Below are 23,746 nucleotides of genomic sequence, written 5' to 3' on the forward strand. Positions count from 1 at the left end.
CTAAAGGGGAAAAAAGGAGATCTGCAGTGCTCTGTCTTCATTGCTGACTTGTGTTCTTTACATCTTACTGTGGAAAATGCCACAATATGTTTTGTATTAGTTGAATATAAATGAATTCTGGATTTTAGTACCAACTACATATACTTGTAAGGGTTTTTATGAGGTCATATGCGGAAATGCATGCATTCATGAATGATCTAACTCATGTTTCATGAAGTCAAATATGTTTATAGTTTTGAGAGTGATAATTTGAAGAAGTGGACATTTCAAAATTGTGACCCTCTTAAAACAAATATATTCTATGTTATATGATTAAATATTTGACTGACCTTGAATCCCTTGTGAGTGTTGAGTTGGTTAGCATACACATATTCTGTTCATGACTAATCGCAGTTGGATACCAGAGAAAATATATTTTATCCAAAGTGTTTGGAAATTGTTGCTTTAGAAAATTTATCTTAACGTAAAATGTAGAATTTTCATATTTTGATTGGTTTTACCAGAGACATTAAGGTGGCTCACTACACCCAAAAATAGTTTCTCAAATCACTACGAGTTGATTTAATTATAAAAGATATGATGATATAAAATAAGTATATATGCAAAAACAAAAACAAAAAACAACAAAAAAAACCAGAAAAAAAAACCCTCCACAAATTCGGATAAAAACATGATTTTCAAAAAAATATTTCAACACATGAACAAAAGACAGGGATTTGAACTCGAGATCTGCGGTTCACCAGCCCAATGCTTTAACCACTGAGTTACGATGATAGACAAACAAATCGATCGATACAAATGATTTCACAAAACATTTAAATCGCCATCTTTTGACGTGGTGTCACACAGAGTATAAGCTTTAGTGTAGTGAGCTACCTTAATTATATATATACATGGTTCGCGTAATCGATTAAAGTCGGGTTCGGACTGACGATAATTCTTAAACTGTAGAAGACGACGCAACACACCGGACTGACCGGTCGTTTTTTGCCAGTCTTTCATGTTTACGCAGAACCATGTGTTGACATTCTAATAGAAAGGTAAAACTTAAAGCACCCGAGAGCAAATGTGCATGGTTATAACAGAAGTGCATACCAGACCTTCACCCTAGAAAATTGCACGATTTGCACGTTCCGAATTTCCTTTTTCACTTTCAGGCCCTGTAGAATTTCTACATGTGTCAGTGTGTGGGTATTCGCATTTATTTTTGCCCACTTCACACGTGTGTCAAAATTAAGAGAAATTAAAGAATGTCCCACTCTGTCTTATATTGATCTAATTTCAACGTAGCAGATTGCCTAATTTGTTCTAAAAGGATCACGACCCAATCGAATATGGATATATATTTTTTTTATAAATTGCACAGGAAATTTGATAAAAAGAGATATACTGGAAAATTCTCTAAATGACATCTCAGAAAGATACTTATTAAGGATACAATTTGTTAAATTTAAATGAGGATTATGATCCTGTCCCAATCAATTTTGAATCATTTTTTGATTAATTGCACAGGAAATTCGAATATTAAGATTGAAATCTCAAAATATTCTCAATGAGACACAAGGATCTGTCAAATTTAGATGTAGTCATCCCTATCCAAATTAGGAAAAGAATATGCCAGCAAGATGGACCCACAATACATGTTATGAAGATAGACCTACATAATTAAAGATTGATATGAATTTTTTTAGTAAGGAACTACATATGCAGGGTTTGAAACTAATTTGAAACCTTTGGTAGCCATATGGGCTACTAAACCTTGCAATTCTTGGGGCCCACATCAAACTTTAATCATCCACAAATTGGAACACCGAACGAATTTCAGGGGGGTATATAGGAATCACTCTGTCTGTCCGTCCATCCGTTTGTCTCTCTGTGCAGATTCGTGTCCGGGCCAAAACTTCTTTGTTCTTTGACTTAGGCATACCATATTTGGCACATGAGTGTATCACCATGAGACCATGTGTCATGTACCTTCATGACCGCCATATGACCTTGACCTCAAGGTCAAAATTAAAGGCTTTTACAGTGGATTCGTGTCAGGTCCATGACTTTTGTTCTTTGACATAGGCATACCATATTTGACACATGAGTGTATCACCATGAGACGATGTGTCGGGTACCTTCATGACCTCTATATGACCTTGAACTTTGACCTCAAGGTATAAATTGATTATAGGGTTTTGACATAGTCATACCATAAGACATGGGTGTATCACCATGAGACTATGTGTCATGTACATTCATGACCTCTTTATGACTTTGACCTTTGATCTCAAAATTATAGGTTTATGCCATGGATTTGTGTTCAGACTATATCTTCCATTTTCTTCTACAAAGGCATACCATATTTTTACACTCAGGAAAGAGGTAATTTATACCTATTAACAACACCCTTTGGGAGATTGAAGTAAGCGGGGGGTATTCTTAGTGAGCATTGCTCACAGTACCTCTTGTTTGAAAAGCCGTAGTGTATTTTCATGTTTTGTTATGCTGTAAAACAATTTAATTTATACGACGTGCAACCGGTAGCAAACAAACGGGACCCTGTGGCATTTGATGGCATTACAGAAAATAGTATCGGGGTGAATTAAACCATAAGACAAAAAGACAACGGAAGTTCTTGGAATCATGGAAGACCAACTGACGACGACACAACTACACCACACGCCCCATGCATGTGATGAACATGTTTCCTAGCCTTTTTCCCGAAGAAGAGATGTCATGTATTAACTTACAATACGAATAAGTCATACCCACTTCCGCGTTTTCTAGCCACGGTCAGTTGGTATTACATGATTCCAAGAACTTTCATTGTCTTTTTGTCTTATCGTCATCACCGTGATACTCTTTTCTGTCTGTATTTTTTTTGTTTCTTGGGTTCACTGACCCCATTTAATCACCACATTGTCGGTAATTCAGAATCACTTAGACACTTTGCAGAGAAGTGCTTCTAAAAGTTAATTATGAAGTGCTTTGCAGATCACAAACTTTTTCTTTATATTTTGATCCGTTTTGCAGGGATAGACATTAACTTTTCATCTCACTTGCCCTTCACTTGCCCTTCGGGCAAGTAGACTCAAACTTTTACTTGTCTGAATGAAAAACTTTAATTATTTCCCTCTGTCAATCGGTGTACATGTTTTCTGTTTCAAGCTTGCCCCTCTTCCCCGATGTAACAGATTATACCTGTGAATCATGCCATACAAGTTGCAGTATCATGTATGGTATTTCAAATTGAATGAATTGATGAAATGAAATTCATTGAAAGTTGTAGATAAGAAAATTGCAAAGCTCAGTTTAGGGAAATAGATTTTTCACCTCAAAATAACAGACTAGGGACGTAACATGAGGCAGAATTTTGATACATGTATTTGATTCAAATGATCTATGTTTTATTTCAATTAAAAAAGTGGAACAAATCAATTTTTATTCAATAACTCAATTAAATATCCATGGATGCTATCAATTCTGTAAATTGTATTACCGGTAAGAAAATACAAAGTACCGGCACCGAGTGTAGTGCTGCATGGATTCCTGACACATGGTGCTGATCATACTGCTGTCAGTGTCAATGAAACCCAAAAATTAGGATTGTCACGCTGCCTGAGTCTAACATTTTCTTTTCAATTCCGATTTAGTTTTGTTTTCAACATTGCCTTTTCTTTTGTCGTCCTATTTCACTGAAATACTTGTACTGTAGAAATGGTTGTGAAGCTGCAATTTTCTCCCAAACATGACTAAGATAAGTCGGATATTTTATGGTATTCGGAACGACTTACGGATAGGGCAAGATACAGTACAATCCACTAGAATAGAACTTTGTTATAATCTGACGATTTGGTAAGGAAAACAAAAATATGTGGAGTTTGACTTTACTTTCTAATATTTAGTATTCATCAAGCTTACCACAAGTATTATGATAATCAAATTTCCTACTGAAATAATCACTTGCCCCATCGGGCACCTGTGTACTGAATTTCACTTGTCCGAACTGGGTTTTCACTTGCCTCGGGCAATCGGACAACCGTTAATGTCAATCCCTGTATTGTGGCCCCAACCTACGACCAGGGGCCATGGTTTTTACAAATTTGAATCTGCACTATGTCAGGAAGCTTTCATGTAAATGTAAACTTCTTTGGTCCAATGGTTCTGGAGAAGATGATTTTTAAAGATTTTCTCTATATATTTGTATGTAAAACTTTGATCCCCTATTGTGGGCCCCATCCTACCCTAGGGACAATGATTTTAAAAACTTGTATCTGCACTATGTCAATGTAAACTTTTCTGGCCCAGTGGTTCTTGAGAAGAAGACTTTTAAAGATTTTCTCTATATATTTATATGTATAAAACTTTGATCCCCTATTGTGACCCCATCCTACCCCTGGGGGTCATGATTTTAACAAATTTGAATCTGCACTAGGTCAGAAAGCTTTCATGTAAATTTGTACTTTCCTGACCCAGTGGTTCTTGAGAAGATTTTTCCCTATATATTTGTATGGAAAACTTTGATCCCCTATTGTGGCCCCATCCTACTGCCGGGGGCTAAACTTGAATCTGCACTATATCAGGAAGCTCTCATTTAAATGTACACTTTCCTAGCCCAGAAGTTCTTGAGATTTTAAAAGATTTTTCCCTATATATTTGTATGTAAAACTTTGATCCTGTATTGTGGCCCCATCCTACCCCCGGAGGCCATGTCAGGAGGCTTTCATGTAAATTTGTACTTTCCTAGCCCAGTGCTTCTTCAGAAGAAGATTCTTAAAGATTTTCCCTATATATTTGTATGTAAAACTTTGATCACCTATTGTGGCCCCATCCTACCCCCAGGGGGTAATGATTTTAACAAACTTGAATCTGCTCTATGCCAGGAAGCTTTCATGTAAATTTCAGCTCTTCTGGCTCAGTGGTTCTTGAGAAGAAGATTTTTAAATACCCCCACCTTCTTTTTCCTTTTTTGTGATCATCTCCCTTCATTTGAACAAACTTGAAAGCCCTTCACCCAAGGATGCTTTTGAAGAAGTCGAAAATGTGAAAAGTTTACGGACGGACAGATGACGTACAACAGGCGATCAGAAACGCTCACTTGAGCTTTCAGCTCAGGTGAGCTAAAAAGAGAAAGAAATAATTTATGATTTTATTTTGTGTGACAATGGCTTACAGAACTGTTTCAAGATTGTGACTGTAAGGTGAACTGTGTGACCATTGGCAATTATAGGTATTTCTAGCGATATACCTAAATCAACCTTTCTTGAACATTATCAATTGTCATATAGGAGAGGGTTTTCTAAGTTTTAAGAACTTTGTGCTCAATCCCTTTGTTATAACATCTAGACATTGAAATATGTTTAAATCAATCAAATCAAGACATTGTGGCGGGCCAGCTTAAAGAAACTTAAATTCAATTGATGAAGATGTGTCGGTGTATTACCTTACAGAAACATGCTGGAATGGGTTTTGGCTGGACTGCTATGTGTTGTGACCTACATTTTCTACACCTTGTCCACCTCTTCAGGCAGTCAGTACGAAGACAACAGCATTGATGCATTCATCAGCAAAGGTTAGTGGGATTATAGTTGTCTATGTAACAAGCTTCATTTCTTTACCAATGATATATACATGTTCAAGGAGATAATATACAATTATGGACTGTTTAGCAGGGAGACATCACAAATTATCAGGTCTTAATAGGGTTATCACCCGAGGGTGCCTATGTGCCCGAGGGTGATAAACCTACTCAGACCTGATAATCTGTGATGTCTCCCTGCTAAATAGTCCATAATAGTTTTATTATCCTGAAGAATTTGAATGTTAAAAAAAAACTACCACACATTTATTGACTTTTACCATGTATCTTTTTTATCTAAAACGTCAACAAATTTGTAATAACTTTCTCTGCAGAAAATTCTGATAACTTTTCAATAGTTTTCAAGGGCTGAAATTAATGTTAACCTCAACTACATATATTATTTTGTTTTACACTCAATGTCCTACATTTATTGGATATATATGTTAACGAAAGCAAAACATTGAGGTTTGAGAAAGTTAAACGAGAGAACGCTTTCAATTGTGACGTCACAGTAGGATGACGCAAAAACATAAAGTCAAACGTAAACATTTCGTAATGTATTTCAAGACAAAAATGTAAACATCAAGTGAAATGCAAAATTACATTATAATGGAAATATTTTTCTTCTCAATTGTTATTTGCAAGCATTAATATTGACGCTGAAGTTTATGATTAACGATCCCACATATTTTCAATTATTTGTTAATAGAGCTTTCTCGCTTGTGCCATTAGAAGTTATCTTCTAGAGGGAGACAACACAGTTGTCACCCTGCACGTGAGGGAGACATCACGAATTGTCTCCCTCCACTTGACCAGCCCTCGACCAATGAAATTGACTTTATTATTCTGAAGGATAATAATAATTATGAAATCATGATTACAAGGATGAATAACTTACAGCTAAATCTGAGAACAGTACAGTTAGTACTATATACACATCAGTTTAGAATAGCGAGTTATGTGTGTCATAGAAAGAGGAGTAAATCAGTTTGAAATTTCAAGGCGGAGCAGGATATCATATTTAGGAACCCTGCGTCATTATTCAGACATTCTATAACAGATGTTTTAAACCAATTTCCTCATTTTCTGGCTATGTAAGCAGGGTACTAAAATGCTAAAAGTAAGCAGAGATTGAGTGAAAAGAGAGCTTTGAGAGATTGACTCAAGTCAATTTGTATTCAATTTATACATGTACCAACATTTTATGCATTGAATACTGTGGAATAATTCAGATTCATTAGGGCTAATTTTCGTGGATTGTTGAGATTTTACAGTTTCTTTGGGATATAATTCAGTGGGTGTGGTTTCTGTACGTTGAAACAGAATGTAATATGTGTATTTTGTTGTGGTTTGAAATTTGTGGATAAGGGTAACCCATGGAAATTGATGTCCCACAATATCTATCAATTTTACAGTATAATAATGTCGCAGGGTCGCTGTTTTGTTGCAAACAACACAAAACTGGGTCGGTCTCAGACAATTATTTTATTTCAATAGAAGGGAAAAAAACCTAGAAAAAAATATGAAAGCATACTCACAAACATGCACACAAGACAATACACATACATAAAACACAAGACATAAACTAAAAGACATTTAAACTTTTACGATAAACGATGATCCTAATATTAATACGATTGCCAGTATAATTACATATATTTAACAAGTAAATGAATTACAAGATAAATGCAAATCTTACCAGGCATCCAGTATTATAAATGAAAAATATATTTAAGTTACATCGAGTGAATCAATATTTTAGCGAGGACTGTCCAATATAACCGTATTGGTACAAGGCTTAGAGTGGGGATTTTGGTGGAGTTTCTAACTTTATATAGTGCACGGGTTAGGAACTCATGCATAATTAATTAGTATTCGGTAAAATCCATTGGTCCGCAGTATTATGAACTCAGACCACTGGTCAGTCAAACATAAAGTTGAACTAAAAATAGAAATAATTACCACCTGTACAATACAAAACGTTCACACTGACTCTCGCATACTTGAAAAACTAGTTTGTATTCAATTGGCTATGCGCGCCAATATGAATACCGAAATAATTATAGCGCATAAATATATTTTAAATAAATTGCAACTGTGACATTAATTATGGCAGAAATTGAGAATTCCTGATTCTTTATTCATGCAAAATGCAGAAATTAACTCAATTTGATGGTTTTTTAAGAGAGTCCGTCAGTCAAGAGGAGGGAACCGAGAAAGAACCGGTACAGGAGAGACTACACTGTGGACGGACGACAGATCCTGGTGTTGTACGGGACGGAATATGGCTTCAGTGAAGAAGTGGCCAGAAAACTGTTTGACAGGTCAGTTTGTCACTCATAAGAATATAACTATAAGTGTATAAAGGGGGTTGGGGTTGGTTAAACACCATGTGGCAGGTTTTTTTCTGCTTGGTAAAGTTTGGCGATTTTCTAGATCATATGTATACGAATAATTTTTGTAGAAGCGAACCTCCAGGGCCAGTGAAAAACAGTAAATCTTTATTTTAAGTCGGACTATGATACAATAAACAAGCCATATCTTTAAGTATTTAATGACATCATCATATTGTATCCTACAGATTATCTGCGGAATCGACTCAGAGAGAAACACTGTGGCAGCCTCGACTACTCAATGTCAAGCACTACTCACACATCCGCTGGAGTGAGGAACAGCTGTGTCTGCTGCTGATATCCACCAGTGGGGACGGTATAACACCTCCACTACAATGCTGTTTTTTGTCAATGCTTCTAATGAAACTCAATGGAGTTTGCTACACATATGGTTTCTTAAAACCTTCGTACAGAAGTGTGCTTGTAGAATTCCGTGCTATTGTTGATATCATTTTTGATTTATATACATGTATACTTGTAGGTGTTCCCCCGACTGATGCCCAACCATTTTATGAGATGATGATGAATTCCTCCTGTGAGAAAATAAGTCACCTTCAGTATGCGGTACTGGCAATGGGGGACTCAAACTACCCTCAGTTCTGCAAGACAGGGATGTCTCTGGATGAAAGGTGAGGAATGTTTTTTTGAAGACAGCAGAATCAGTTTTATGTGCTAATTAATTTGCCATGCAACAGGATCTTTGTTTTCAATGTCATATATATCACAGATTTAGATTTGAAGTTCTTTAATACTAAGGAGCAGTTTCACTTCGGCATGGCTTGATCAGTGTTACTATTTTAACCTTATTAGAAACAGGTGGCTCTTGATGGATCAAATCTCAAATTTAAGTTCTTGATCTCTTGGAGTAATATTGCAGTACCAATTTAAATAATTTTAGTTTGTTCTCTCAAACTCTCTATCTCATAAAACTCACAATCTTTAAGTCCATTATATAAAATCTTTTAAAACTTACATTCGATACTTTGAGGTGCTAAATGTTAGCAGAGCCATTGGTTATTCATGACCAATTAGGCCAAATAAAATGATATGTGTGGTTGCGGTTACACTCCCTTGAAAAATAGGGTAGGTAGGTAGGGATTTTATTTTATTTATTTATTTTTTTTAATGATAGAGTTTAGATGGAAACACAATTTTTTTAAAATTTCACTTTGCATGTACCATTTATATATAGTGTGATATATACCTATCAAAATTGGTAGGGATCACCCTAGTTGCATATATTTCAAATAAAAAAAAATAAATACAGAAAGAAAAAAAATTAGTGCATTTGCCAAAATCATGTATTTGAACATGAAAGTAGGAAATGATATTTTAACCAAAGTACTGTTTTCAAGCCCTTCCAAGTTTTTAAATCTATCCAACTTTTTCAAAAATAAGGATTGATGGCTCAGTATATTCAAACAACCTGAAATTTGCACTATTGATTACGTAAGCACTTTTTAGTTCTAAGTCACTCTCTGTCTAACGTTAGATGGCCTGTTGTAAGTGTTTACAGCTTATTTGAGTGGTATCTATATAATGGCTATGAATGAACTTACAGTCAAGCTTCCCCCGAAGGAAAACAGGTCAAAAACCTATATGTATAGACTAGTGGTATATTATGCACCCCTTCTCATAAAAGAAAATCTTGAAAAAAGTGTGCATTATATTTGGCAAAATACGGGAACTGATTTTGGAAATAGTCCAAAAAAAGTTTAGGGTCGGGGGTAAAAACTAGGGACGATGGGGTAACTGGAACAACACATATTTTTTATTTGGCCTTAGCACTGCATGGACTATCCCTGCAAGATGGCCAAAGTTTTATTGTGACCTGTTGATCTAAACCCCTCCCACTCCTGTTCCCCTCCCCCTCCTCTACCCCTCCCCCTTCTGTACCCTTCCCCCTCCTGTTCCCCTCCCCCTCTTCCCAATTGTAGGGCAAAAATATGCAAAGGGCAAAACTCTTGTTAAAGCGAATCAAGCAAAGTTGATCGGTAGATACATAGCAAGTTTCATATCAACTTCTCAGAGCATAAGGACAAAAGTGCACAATAGATTTGTGGTAGTTATCTACCTTGATCTATGATAGACTAGTAATATAGTTGTTCATTAGAAAGATCCATACTAAATTTTGTATCAGTGCATCAAAGTATAATGAAGAAAGAGTGTGCAGAAAAGAAAATGGGACATTCTGACTGTTTGGCAGGGGAAGAAATTTATAACCCTCTCCAGTTTCCCCAGTGGATGAATTAAAAAATTTAACTAAAACACTTTATTGAAATTTCATTTGTTGTTGGGAGATTAGCTGACTATAAAATGTAATTATCAAATACATTTACTGTTATTTGACTAATTGAACCCCATAGTGGTACATGTAGTATTATTTGTAAATGGTTATACTCCTTTCTTGTGACAGGCCATGTTATTGTATGTGTTTTTCCATGTCCAAGTCATGTTTTTCTCACTCTGAGGCTAACTGGGTAATTTGATGCATCTTGGGTGAAGGTCGTGAACTAGAAGAAAGGTCACTGTGGCCTCCTTTTGGAATTCTATGGTTATACATAATCAAATCGTGCCCAGATCATATCTTACACACTATGAGGCCTAGGACCATCAAACTTGGTCAGTTGATGCATATTTGGGGAGGAGGAGGTGTATCATGACAGAAAAGTAGGTCTCCATGGCCTTATTTTGAATAATTGACAGCATCACAGCTTGTGACTTCAAGCATATATGCATAGATATGCATCATGGTTCAAGATAAGTGTATCAGATACCTTAGTGTTGCGCTTTCTTACATTTTATTAAATACACATTGTTTGGTTGGCAATGAGAAATATTTGTAACTTCGGTGATGTGACTAGTCTCAAAGATAGTAGATGTTCTTTACACAGGAATTGATTTACAATATAATTCAAATTTGTGGAGGTAAACTGTGCAAGCTTAGATAACACTTTATTGATATATGTACTTCAGATTCTGTGAGCTGTCAGCAGTGAGGATTTTAGATTGTCAGACTGTAGACATGGAAGACTGGACAGTGGTTTCTGATTGGATAGACAGGGTGTTGAGGTTGGTCGATGACATTGACTTGAAGGTCAAAACCGATTATCTCAGTGTCAATTCCCTGGGGGAGAGTGAGGGACACAGCAGGACCAATCCTTTCCTGTCAACATTAGTGGTAAGTCAAAATTAGTGGTAAGTCAGCATAAGTGGTAAGTCAACATTAATGGTAGGTCAACATTAGTGGAAAGTCAACATTAATGGTATGTTAACATTAGTGGTAAGTCAACATTAGTGGTGAAGGGTAAGTCAACATTAGTGGTAAGTCAACATTAATGGTAGGTCAACATTAGTGTTGAGTCAACATTAGTGGTAAGTCAACATTAGTGGTGAGTGGTAAGTCAACATTAGTGGTAAGTCAGCATTGGTGGTAAGTTAACATTAATGGTAAGTAAACAGTGGTAAGTCAGCATTAGTGGTAAGTCAACATTAATGGTAGGTCAGCATTAGTGGTAAGTCAGTATTAGTGGTAAGTGAGCATTAGTGGTAAGTCAACATTAGTGGTAAGTCAACATTAGCAGTAAGTCAATGTTAGTGGTAAGTCCACATAAGTGGTAAGTCAGCATTAGTGGTAAGTCCACATTAGTGGTATGTGGTAAGTCAAAAATAGTGGTAAGTCAGCATAAGTGGTAAGTCAACATTAGTGGTAAGTCAGCATTAGTGGTAAGTTAATATTAGTGGTAAGTCAGCATTAGCAGTAAGTGGTAGTTGTTAAGGCAATGTTAATGGGAAGAGGTATGTCATTATTAAACAATTATTGACATTTTCTCATCCTTCTGGGCTTGGTGAATGTTATACTTCTCAAGTACATGTACAATGTAGCTATAATATCGTACTGAGAGAGAAAATGTAAATAATTGTTTTATTATTAGTTTGAATAATTCAAAACATTGAAAGAAACTACTGGAGTCTATGAAATGGTACCTGGTTATCCATTTTTGTTTACAATTAGAGTGCAAGACCTAAGGATTTGAGTCCAGCAGGGATTTTAATTTTTTTTCCAGATTACTTTCTATGAAAATTGCATTCTTATCGTAAGAGGGTAAATTTGGAAAGTTTTCAGTTTTAGAATATTGTACATACAGTCCACTTTCCATCCATATCAAATTTCACTGTTGTGTTATTTCTCCTTAAATAATACAGGATGCTGTGGAAAGGGACCATCTCAGAACTTGGTTGAGGCAAATTGTAATATTATTGACTTGGTTTCATGATGAACTACTAGAAATACATGTAGTATACGTTTACTAGTTTTGTATTGATGATATAAATTATATCTGATTTAAAAAAAATCACATTCAGGTGAAGAAACCGTTGACAATTGTCGAAAGTAATGAGGACAAGGTGACCCTTCATTGTGAATTTGACATCACGGGGAGTGGACTGACATGGACATCAGGTGATTAGCTATGTTACAGTATTGATGTAAATCCAGCTTTGTAATGCTGCGTTTGAGAAGGATTAAGGGTTCAATCACACAAATGAAAATCACCCAACCACAAATAACTAATAATTCTATGTGATTGTTACTGCTGTTATTATTTCTGAGATAAATTTTATGGGTGGTTCATGAGATGTTATATAATCATCCTGCCACAAAGAATTAATGCTGTTTAGTAATGCTGTCAAAATGCTTCCTCACAGTTGTGAAAAGTAAAGCCCCATGAATGAATAGACAGTACAGACCCTGTAAAATTGATGTTCCATAAAATTATCTTGGGTAATTATTATATTTACACTGTTGCTCCCTTTGCCTCACTGACTGTGTGTGTGGTTACAGGTGATGTTCTGGGTATTTATCACTGTGTGTGTCATTACAGGTGATGCTCTGGGTATTTATCACTGTGTGTGTGTGATTACAGGTGATACTCTGGGTATTTATCACTGTGTGATTACAGGTGATGCTCTGGGTATTTATCACTGTGTGTGTGTGTGTGTGTGTGATTACAGGTGATGTTCTGGGTATTTATCACTGTGTGTGTGTCATTACAGGTGATGCTCTGGGTATTTATCACTGTGTGTGTCATTACAGGTGATGTTCTGGGTATTTATCACTGTGTGTGTGTGATTACAGGTGATACTCTGGGTATTTATCACTGTGTGTGTGTGATTACAGGTGATGTTCTGGGTATTTATCACTGTGTGTGTGATTACAGGTGATGCTCTGGGTATTTATCACTGTGTGTGTGTGTGTGTGTGTGATTACAGGTGATGCTCTGGGTATTTATCACTGTGTGTGTGTGTGTGTGTGATTACAGGTGATGCTCTGGGTATTTATCACTGTGTGTGATTACAGGTGATACTCTGGGTATTTATCACTGTGTGATTACAGGTGATGTTCTGGGTATTTATCACTGTGTGTGTGATTACAGGTGATACTCTGGGTATTTATCACTGTGTGTGGTTACAGGTGATGCTCTGGGTATTTATCACTGTGTGTGTGATAACAGGTGATGCTCTGGGTATTTATCACTGTGTGTGGTTACAGGTGATGTTCTGGGTATTTATCACTGTGTGTGATTACAGGTGATGCTCTGGGTATTTATTACTGTGTGTGTGATAACAGGTGATGCTCTGGGTATTTTCACTGTGTGTGTGTGATTACAGGTGATGCTCTCAGTATTTATCACTGTGTGTGTGATAACAGGTGATGCTCTGGGTATTTATCACTGTGTGATTACAGGTGATGCTCTGGGTATTTATCACTGCGTGTGTGTGATTACAGGTGATGTTCTGGGTATTTATCACTGTGTGTGTGATTACAGGTGATGCTCTGGGTATTTATCCCCAGAATAACCCAGGATATGTACAGCTGATATTACAGACTCTGGGTTTCAGTGGGCAGGAGAGGGTCGACCTTCCAGACCAGAATCTGCCAGGACATCATGGTGGTATGTCTTACTCCATTTACGTAATAACATTTCTTATATCAACCTCTGTATCATGTATGAATCATCAAGCCACGGTTCAGAGTCCACAGCTTTCTCCTACTAATGGCAGCTAGATCATATAAAGTAGTGTAATCTTCAATAATCATGCCTGAAGTGTGACGTCATGTTTAACCAATGAAAATCATTGTTTGAAAACAACGGAAGGAAATGATAGATGATAATGGCTGCGTCCAATACAAAAGCCTGTCTTGTCTGCAAAGATAATTGTCAATAAGGGGCATGATCAAAAGTCTGACAAAGAACTAAATTGACATAGTTTTCATTAAGACCCCTCTCACCCCCCCCCCCCCCCCCACCCCCCCACCCCCCCTCTTAAATTTAAATATGATGAATGTTGAAACTAATCAATTAACAAGAAAAAACATTAGTATAAATAACACACTGTATACCTTTTTTACTATTTATTCACAAATGAAAGTGTGCATTAAAACTATTAAATGTGCATTAAAATGTAATACTATTATGTGGTTTTTAACAGTCACTTGTCTTTTTTCTTTTTCCACTAAAGTTTAATCAATGTCGGATGACAGAAACTTATATGGGAGATTTTAGCCCCCACCTCCCCCTAACTTTTTGAATTAAGATTTTTATTCGACATTGATCTTTTGATCTCGCCCCTAAAATACATTTATATTTGTAGTATTTAAAAATCTTAAATTGTTTCATTGTTGTTATTGTGTGTAACTGTTATAAAGAAACTCGGAAATAGTTTATATCCAATTATAAAGAAACTCGGAAATAGTTTATATCCAATTATAAAGAAACTCGGAAATAGTTTATATCCAATTATAAAGAAACTCGGAAATAGTTTATATCCAATTATAAAGGGGGGGGGGGGGTGTATCCGATTGTCTGACATTTACACATATAATTTAATAGAAAAAAACATCTAAAGGAAAGTCTTGATTTCTAATTTTGTGATCCAACATATTTAGGTGATCTGAAAAAAAATAATATGAAAATTAGTGTTTACTTAGAATAATGAATCTGTGAAAGAAATGTTTCGTTGACGGCTTACCATTGCAGGAGGTGCCATAACCAGCGGAGACATGCTGTTGAAATATCTGGATATAAAGCGTGTGACGTCTGATTGTTTGAGGTTATTCATGGATCACGTAAGCTGTCCTAAACAGAGAGAGAAAATAGAGAAACTCATTCATTCAGAAGTAAGAAGTTTAACTACTGTAAATGTTGTATATTTAGTGGGTGTAACATTTTAACTACTGTAAATGTTGTATATTTAGTGGGTATAACATTTTAACTACTGTAAATGTTGTATATTTAATGGGTATAACATTTTAACTACTGCAAATGTTGTATATTTAGTGGGCATAACATTTTAACTACTGTAAATGTTGTATATTTAGTGGGTATAACATTTGGTGGAAATTTTGATTAATTAGTGTGGATTTGATTCAGCCCTTATTGCGACTAGACTGCACATTTACAATGTACTTGATTTAGTGGATGACCTCAGCTGCCAAAGCCCCTAAAAAGAATACACCCAAATGTAATACGTTTACAATATACTTTGAAGAATGCAAATATGAAGCAATCTATTGTATTTGGAATTTTTATACCTCCCCATCAAAGATAAAAGGCTTATTTATTGTGTTATGTCCAAAGGTATTGTTTTGCATCAATTGGTCAGGAGAGATATGTTGTCTGACGTATAACTAGAATACCATTTGTCAATGGTAATCAAACTTCATAGTCATTTTGGTTATGAATAGTAGTTGACCTCTATTGATTTACAGGTCAAAGGTCATGAGCAGTTGATTGAGTTGGTGACTGATAACAGAAGAACCGATAGTAATCAAATTATACCGTAGGCAGATTTATGAGTAGTGGATGACAACCAATTGATTTTCAAGTCAAAGGTCACAGGCTTTTCAGCATTGCATAGATGTTGGACCAATAACTACAGAACTCTTTGTCCTATGATCATCAAACTCCATAGGCAAGTTGGTCACGGCAAGGGTATGACATCTTTTGATTTGCAGGTCAAAGGTCTTTCTAGCTTGCATATTGCATAACACATTTGTCCTAGCTAGGAGAGGCCCCTGCTGATTTGTATAAAGTCAAAGGTCATGAAACATCCTAGCTTGTACACTTTATTTTGTTCAAAGGATAACTATATAACACATTCCCAATGGGTATCAAATTTCATGAGCATGTTTTTGATAGCAAGGATATGACCCCTATTGAGTTGAAGGTGAAAAGGTTGAAAGTCATGAGACTTGCTAGCTTGCATACCACATTTGGTGTCCAAACAATAGATGATCCATTATTGGAAGGTTATCAAACTTTGTAGGCAGTTTAATCTTAGCTAAGACTAACCCCCTACCAACAACCACAGACCCTTTTAGCCTGAGAGACATCAAACTTCTTAAGAGGGTTGATCATGACAAGTACATGTAAATGATCAACTGCTTGATTTTTAGATCAAAAGTCCACTGTCACTTGCTTTCTAGCATGTATACAATATTATACAACTGACAACTCTAGAACCTGTCACAAAATACAGTAAAACATGCTTTAGCAAAGTACTGGGGATGACCAACTTTGATTTGTTATAAACATAATTCGTTATTTAAGATCATAATGCTTTAAAACTACAGGGAGAGGAAATCATTCTGCTTTAAGTGTGAATTCAATATAAGTGTGTTCGCTGTAACCATGTTTCACTGTAAGTGTGATTTCATTATAAGTGTGAATTCATTATAAGTGTGTTCGCTGTAACCATGTTTCACTGTAAGTGTGAATTCATTATAAGTATGCATTCATTATAAGTGTGAATTTATTATAAGTGTGTTCACTGTAGCTATGTTTCATTGTAAGTGTGAATTCATTATAAGTGTGAATTCATTATAAGTGTGAATTCATTATAAGTGTGTTCGCTGTAACCACATTTTACTATAGTTATCCAACTTAATACTGAAATTGATCATCATAAGCAGATATCCCCTGTTGGTTTTCAGGTCAAAATGATGCTTTTTCTAAACATGAATTTCAATCAAACATATCTTGTTTGTCTTGCTTTGCTTGTCATTGTATTCATAAAGTTTTTATATGTATGATTTTAAACAGCATACATCAGAACTGAGAGAATATTTGTCACAAAGGGAGTTAAGTGATATTGTGGAGGAGTTTGAAATTCGACACTTACCTGTAGAAAAATTCCTCTCTCACCTGAAACCACTACAGCCAAGATATTACTCTGTATCCTCCTCCCCACAAATAGTAAGTACATATAGCTATACAGATATCACACAAATAGTAAGTACATATAGCTATACAGATATCACACAAATAGTAAGTACCTATAACTATACAGATATCACACAAATAGTAAGTACATATAGCTATACAGATATCACACAAATAGTAAGTACATATAGCTATACAGATATCACACAAATAGTAAGTACCTATAACTATACAGATATCACACAAATAGTAACTACCTATAGCTATACAGATATCACACAAATAGTAAGTACCTATAACTATACAGATATCACACAAATAGTAAGTACCTATATCTATACAGATATCACACAAATAGTAAGTACCTATAACCTATACAGATATCACACATATACAGATATCACACAAATAGTAAGTACCTATAACCTATACAGATATCACACAAATAGTAACTACCTATAACTATACAGATGTCACACAAATAGCAACTACCTATAACTATACAAATGTCACACAAATAGTAAGTACATATAGCTATACAGATATCACACAAATAGTAAGTACCTGTAGCTATACAGATATCACACAAATAGTAAGTACCTATAACTATACAGATATCACACAAATAGTAAGTACCTATAACTATACAGATATCACACAAATAGTAAGTACCTATAACTATACAGATATCACACAAATAGTAAGTACCTATAACTATACAGATATCACACAAATACAGATATCACACAACAAATAGTAAGTACCTATATCTATACAGATATCACACAAATAGTAAGTACATATAGCTATACAGATATCACACAAATAGTAAGTACCTATATCTATACAGATATCACACAAATAGTAAGTACCTATAACTATACAGATATCACACAAATAGTAAGTACATATTGCTATACAGATATCACACAAATAGTAACTACCTATAGCTATACAGATATCACACAAATAGTAAGTACCTATAACTATACAGATATCACACAAATAGTAAGTACATATAGCTATACAGATATCACACAAATAGTAAGTACCTATATCTATACAGATATCACACAAATAGTAAGTACCTATAACTATACAGATATCACACAAATAGTACCTATATCTATACAGATATCACACAAATAGTAAGTACCTATAACCTATACAGATATCACATAAATAGTAAGTACCTATATCTATACAGATATCGCACAAATAGTAACTACCTATAACTATACAAATATCACACAAATAGTAACTACCTATAACCTATACAGATATCACACAAATAGTAACTACCTATATCTATACAGATATCACACAAATAGTAACTACCTATAACCTATACAGATATCACACAAATAGTAACTACCTATATCTATACAGATATCACACAAATAGTAACTACCTATAACCTATACAGATATCACACAAATAGTAACTACCTATATCTATACAGATATCACACAAATAGTAAGTACCTATATCTATACAGATATCACACAAATACAGATATCACACAAATAGTAAGTACCTATAACTATACAGATATCACACAAATAGTAAGTACCTATAACCTATACAGATATCACACAAATAGTAAGTACCTATAACCTATACAGATATCACACAAATAGTAACTACCTATATCTATACAGATATCACACAAATAGTAACTACCTATAACCTATACAGATATCACACAAATAGTAACTACCTATATCTATACAGATATCACACAAATAGTAACTACCTATATCTATACAGATATCACACAAATACAGATATCACACAAATAGTAAGTACATATAGCTATACAGATATCACACAAATAGTAAGTACCTATATCTATACAGATATCACACAAATAGTAAGTACCTATAACTATACAGATATCACACAAATAGTACCTATATCTATACAGATATCACACAAATAGTAAGTACCTATAACCTATACAGATATCACATAAATAGTAAGTACCTATATCTATACAGATATCACACAAATAGTAACTACCTATAACTATACAAATATCACACAAATAGTAACTACCTATAACCTATACAGATATCACACAAATAGTAACTACCTATATCTATACAGATATCACACAAATAGTAACTACCTATAACCTATACAGATATCACACAAATAGTAACTACCTATATCTATACAGATATCACACAAATAGTAAGTACCTATAACCTATACAGATATCACACAAATAGTAACTACCTATATCTATACAGATATCACACAAATAGTAAGTACCTATATCTATACAGATATCACACAAATACAGATATCACACAAATAGTAAGTACCTATAACTATACAGATATCACACAAATAGTAAGTACCTATAACTACACAAATAGTAAGTACCTATAACCTATACAGATATCACACAAATAGTAAGTACCTATAATGTGCAATATTGTCCCCCCCCCCACCACTGAGACAGAATTTTAGGTGGTAAATTGTTTAGACCTGTTTATCAATACTTGTAACTTTGGTCTTCAATTTCAAATGAGAGACTGAATATTTGGTGAAGTGAAAAGATCACAGCTTATTTCCAGATTAGGGTGCATATTTTTTCACAAACACAATTAAATGTCACAATCTTACCATGCAATTTAAAATATTTTGTTTAGAAAATAAGATCTACATGTGTATAGATATGAGTTTATCTTATGAAAGTTGAGAAACTAAATGTGTCCTGAAGAAAGTGTAATTTTGACTTTTGGTGACGTCCTGATTTTTTCTACTAGGATTCCAATACAGTGTGCGTCATGGCGGCCGTTGTCCGCTACACCTTGTTAGACCAGTGTCGAGAGGGTGTCACCACATGCTATATACATGACAGGCTCCAGCAGGGAGATCAGTGCCCTGTGTTTATCAGCAGGAACCCAGATTTCAGGTTACTTAGCAACATCCAGACTCCACTGATTCTGATTGGACCAGGCACTGGGATAGCCCCATTCAGGGCTTTTCTGCAGGAAAGAGGTGCTTACTGAATTTATGAATGAGATCTTATCCTGCATGTCTTTTTTTTTTTTTTTTTTGATAACACATCTGTGCTGACTCAAGCTTTTCTGATAATAATTTGTCCTATGTCCTTTGTCTATTAACTTTTCACATTTTTAATTTCTTCTTCAGAACCACTTGACAATGGAAGAGTAAAAGTACCTAGAAAACTGACAAGTCAGAAAGAGCCCTGCTATGAATTTTTTCAATATAGAAATTGTTTTTTAAGTCCCACAATTCCATTACAACAAAACTGATAAATCTGAAAATTGAAAGGCTAATCTATCTCTTTCTAATCCGAGCAGTACTTTTAAATTGTATAAAAATTTTCTCAAGTAATTTCAAGTTATTGTTTGCCATAGAAAGTTCTATTATCTTATTAATATGAAAGTATTCTAAGTCCCACAACTCTGTAAGGACAAAATGATAAATCTCAAATCAATAAGGATTTTCCTCTACCAAATCGATGTATTACCTGTTTGTACAAAATTTATCAAAATCTTCTCAAGAAAACTTAAGTTATCACATACTGTGGAAGGTGCTGACGGACAAACAAACTAACAAATGTACAGACAGAATGATTAGTACAGTATATGGTAGTGCCCTAAAAAAAAGGTTTTACTTTATTGTCATCCATGCAGTTTAAAATGCAGAGGGCTATTCAATTTCTATGGAAAAATGCACATCTATACATTTTATACTTAGAAAACACCAGCTCAGGTTGTAATTTTTCCGTTTTGATTTAACTCTAGCTTTGTTAAAGGAAGAGGACCGGGGTCAGACCTACATCTACTTTGGATGCAGACACAGAGACAAGGACTTTTTATACAGAGAGGAACTTGGTATGTCAAAAAGTTTTAAGATGTATTGGAAGGAAACTCAAGTTCTTACCTTTTGAAAAGCACCAATTACATGTATCAAAATACACCTTTACTTCCAAAATCTTACAAATTTATTAAGGTTCTAGTCTATAAACAAGAAAATTTCTTTAAATCACATTTTATTAGTAAGAACATTGTTTACACCTAATTTTGTGAGACATGCCATTGTGAAAATTTAGTTCTCAGGAATAAACTCTGACATGTAAAAGACTATCATAATGATTCGTGAAAGTTTCATGCATGTCACGTGAATAAATATATCATTTTATCCATGCAAAAATAAGGACTTGTGAAACAAAAGTGATCTACAACAGTCAAAATGTTTGCCTTGAGGCCTCCTCAAAATACACCGTGTATGTTCTGTTTGTTTCATTAATCTGCAAATATGAATGTACTGGTATGTTTTTGAAATCTTTGTAGAAAAATGGAATGAGGCTGCCGTGCTACAGCTCAGGACAGCTTTTTCTAGAGATCAGAAAGAAAAGATTTATGTTCAAGATTTACTTTTAGAGGATGGCATCTTGATATGGAATCTTGTCAACAAGGTAAGAAATAATTATCACCCTGGAATAGGAGGTTTTATTCTATATGTTTCTTCACAGTTACTTGCTATATCCCAACTTTTCTCAAAAATGAAATCTAACTTACATGTAAAATGAACACTGTATGGAATGTACATTATTCCTGTGGTTTCTTTAAAAGTCCAAAACAGTTGGGGAAATTTGTATAGAGTTACATGTATATAGGAAAGGATAATATATTTCAACTGTGAACATCATAGAAAATTTACAAAGTCCCTTATTTTTTTCTATTTTTTTTTTTAGAAATTTTATATTTGTAATCATTACAACTATGCCAAAAAATATACACATGTATTATCCCATGCATCCATTTTTTGTGTGTTAACTGTCCTTATTCATGTTTCATGGATACCCTTAAATGCTAAAAAAAAAATTACAACCTCTAAAGAAATGAAGTAGGATACCATGTGTTAGCTTTTCATTTTACAACGTAGTCATCTAGGAGATTACATCTGTCCAATCAAAACAGATATCTAGATTACATCTGACCAATCAAAACAGTTATCTAGGAGATTTCAATCAAAGCAGTTATCTGACCAATCAAAACAGTTATGTTGGAGATTTCAATCAAAACAGTAATCTAGGAGATGACCAATTAAAACAGTTATCTAGGAGATTACATCCAACCAGACCAATCTTAGAAACCTGGAGACAGAAACAGTTATGAAGGAAATTACACTCGACCAATGAAATCTAAGATCTGAAGACAGAGTTGTCAGATATTCCAATGCTTACATCATTTAGGCAAATCATAATGTCTTGCCATTATATCTATCTTGGTAGTGTTGTAACATGTTTTCTCAAAGTTTTCTAGGGAGTTGCATCTAGTATTGCTTTAGGAAAAGTCATATTACATGAATGTGATATCTTCCTCCTGTTTTTTGGTGTACAGGAGAATGCTGCTGTTTATGTGTGTGGAGATGCAAAATATATGGCACATGATGTCCACAAAGTTTTGTTGAAAATCATTGCTGACCAGGGACAGAGAACTCCTGAAGATGCTTTACTGTACCTCAAGTCCATGGAGACAGAGGGAAGATATCAAAAGGATGTGTGGGTCACATGATCCTTGTTGAGGAATATCGCCAGACGGTGCTCGGGAATAGTGCAATTACAGAAAGTGGGATACAAATTTTACACTGTAACGTAGCAGAATATCTGTGATTATGTTTATAGCCAAACGTTTTTTCAGTCCAGAGACTTTCATATATAAAAAGAAGCATTCTGTGATAATTTTTATATAAATTGTTTTTTTTTATTTTGAATTAAATGTACAGGATAAATGAATTGTTACATTGTTATGAGGCTGTAGAAGGTAGGGATGCTGACGAGTTTGTTAGGAGAGGTTTGTGGTTTCAAAAAACTCCTAGTCACCATCATATCCAAGCCAAGGATTTAGTCAATTATATAGGAAATTAGATGAGGAGTGCGAGGAAAAACTTCTTTTCAACTGTAAATTTGTAGAGCATTCTACCACTGAACTCTAGTTATAAACAATGTTTAGTAAGAACAGTGATATTCTATTAATCATTTCTGTATAAGCATTCTACCACTGAACTCTTGTTATAAACAATGTTTAGTAAGAACAGTGATATTTAGCTCTTCTGAGCCGAAGGCTCAAAGAGCTAATGCTATGGCCATTTGTGCGGTGTGCGTAAACTTTTTAGAAAAAGGGCTATAACTCAAGAACCCCTTGGCCAATTTTTTTCAAATTTGTTACAGGGTATCATTGGCCCAAGGGCTTTCATACATACTAAATAGAGGGATGTGACCCTTTTACAAGGGGAGATAATCAGGAAAATACAAACAAAAGTAGTGGTTGCTAAAAAATCTTCTTCTCAAGAACCACTGGGCAGATTATCACCAAACTTACACATAAGGATGAGGATATGTTGTAGATTTAAAATTGTTCAAGGCATTACCCTGGGGCAAAGGTCGTGGTCTCAAGGTCACTTCAAAGTTGACCTAAATTTATATTTCCTTAAATCTTTGATATTTTAGTCATTATAAGGACTAGGATCATCAAATTTTGACAGTTGATGCATCTTAGGACCTTGTGTCAAGT

The 23,746-nt window shown here is 34.7% G+C and overlaps 1 protein-coding gene across 1 annotated transcript; it reads left to right on the forward strand.

Moving 5' to 3' along the window:
• Window positions 1–954: 954 nt before the first annotated feature.
• Window positions 955–22,964, forward strand: LOC125659012 (NADPH oxidoreductase A-like). Its single transcript, XM_048890515.2, has 14 exons — window positions 955–1,040; window positions 5,439–5,560; window positions 7,755–7,893; window positions 8,151–8,278; window positions 8,444–8,591; window positions 10,939–11,143; window positions 12,328–12,424; window positions 13,791–13,916; window positions 15,003–15,142; window positions 17,067–17,219; window positions 19,964–20,198; window positions 20,972–21,061; window positions 21,521–21,645; window positions 22,574–22,964. The coding sequence occupies exons 2-14, from the start codon at window positions 5,443–5,445 to the stop codon at window positions 22,745–22,747; spliced, it is 1,878 nt and encodes a 625-aa protein (XP_048746472.2). The 5' UTR covers window positions 955–1,040; window positions 5,439–5,442; the 3' UTR covers window positions 22,748–22,964.
• The last annotated feature ends 782 nt before the right edge of the window (window positions 22,965–23,746 follow it).

This window comes from Ostrea edulis, chromosome 1 (genome assembly GCF_947568905.1).
Source record: "Ostrea edulis chromosome 1, xbOstEdul1.1, whole genome shotgun sequence".
Classification (NCBI taxonomy): domain Eukaryota; kingdom Metazoa; phylum Mollusca; class Bivalvia; order Ostreida; family Ostreidae; genus Ostrea; species Ostrea edulis.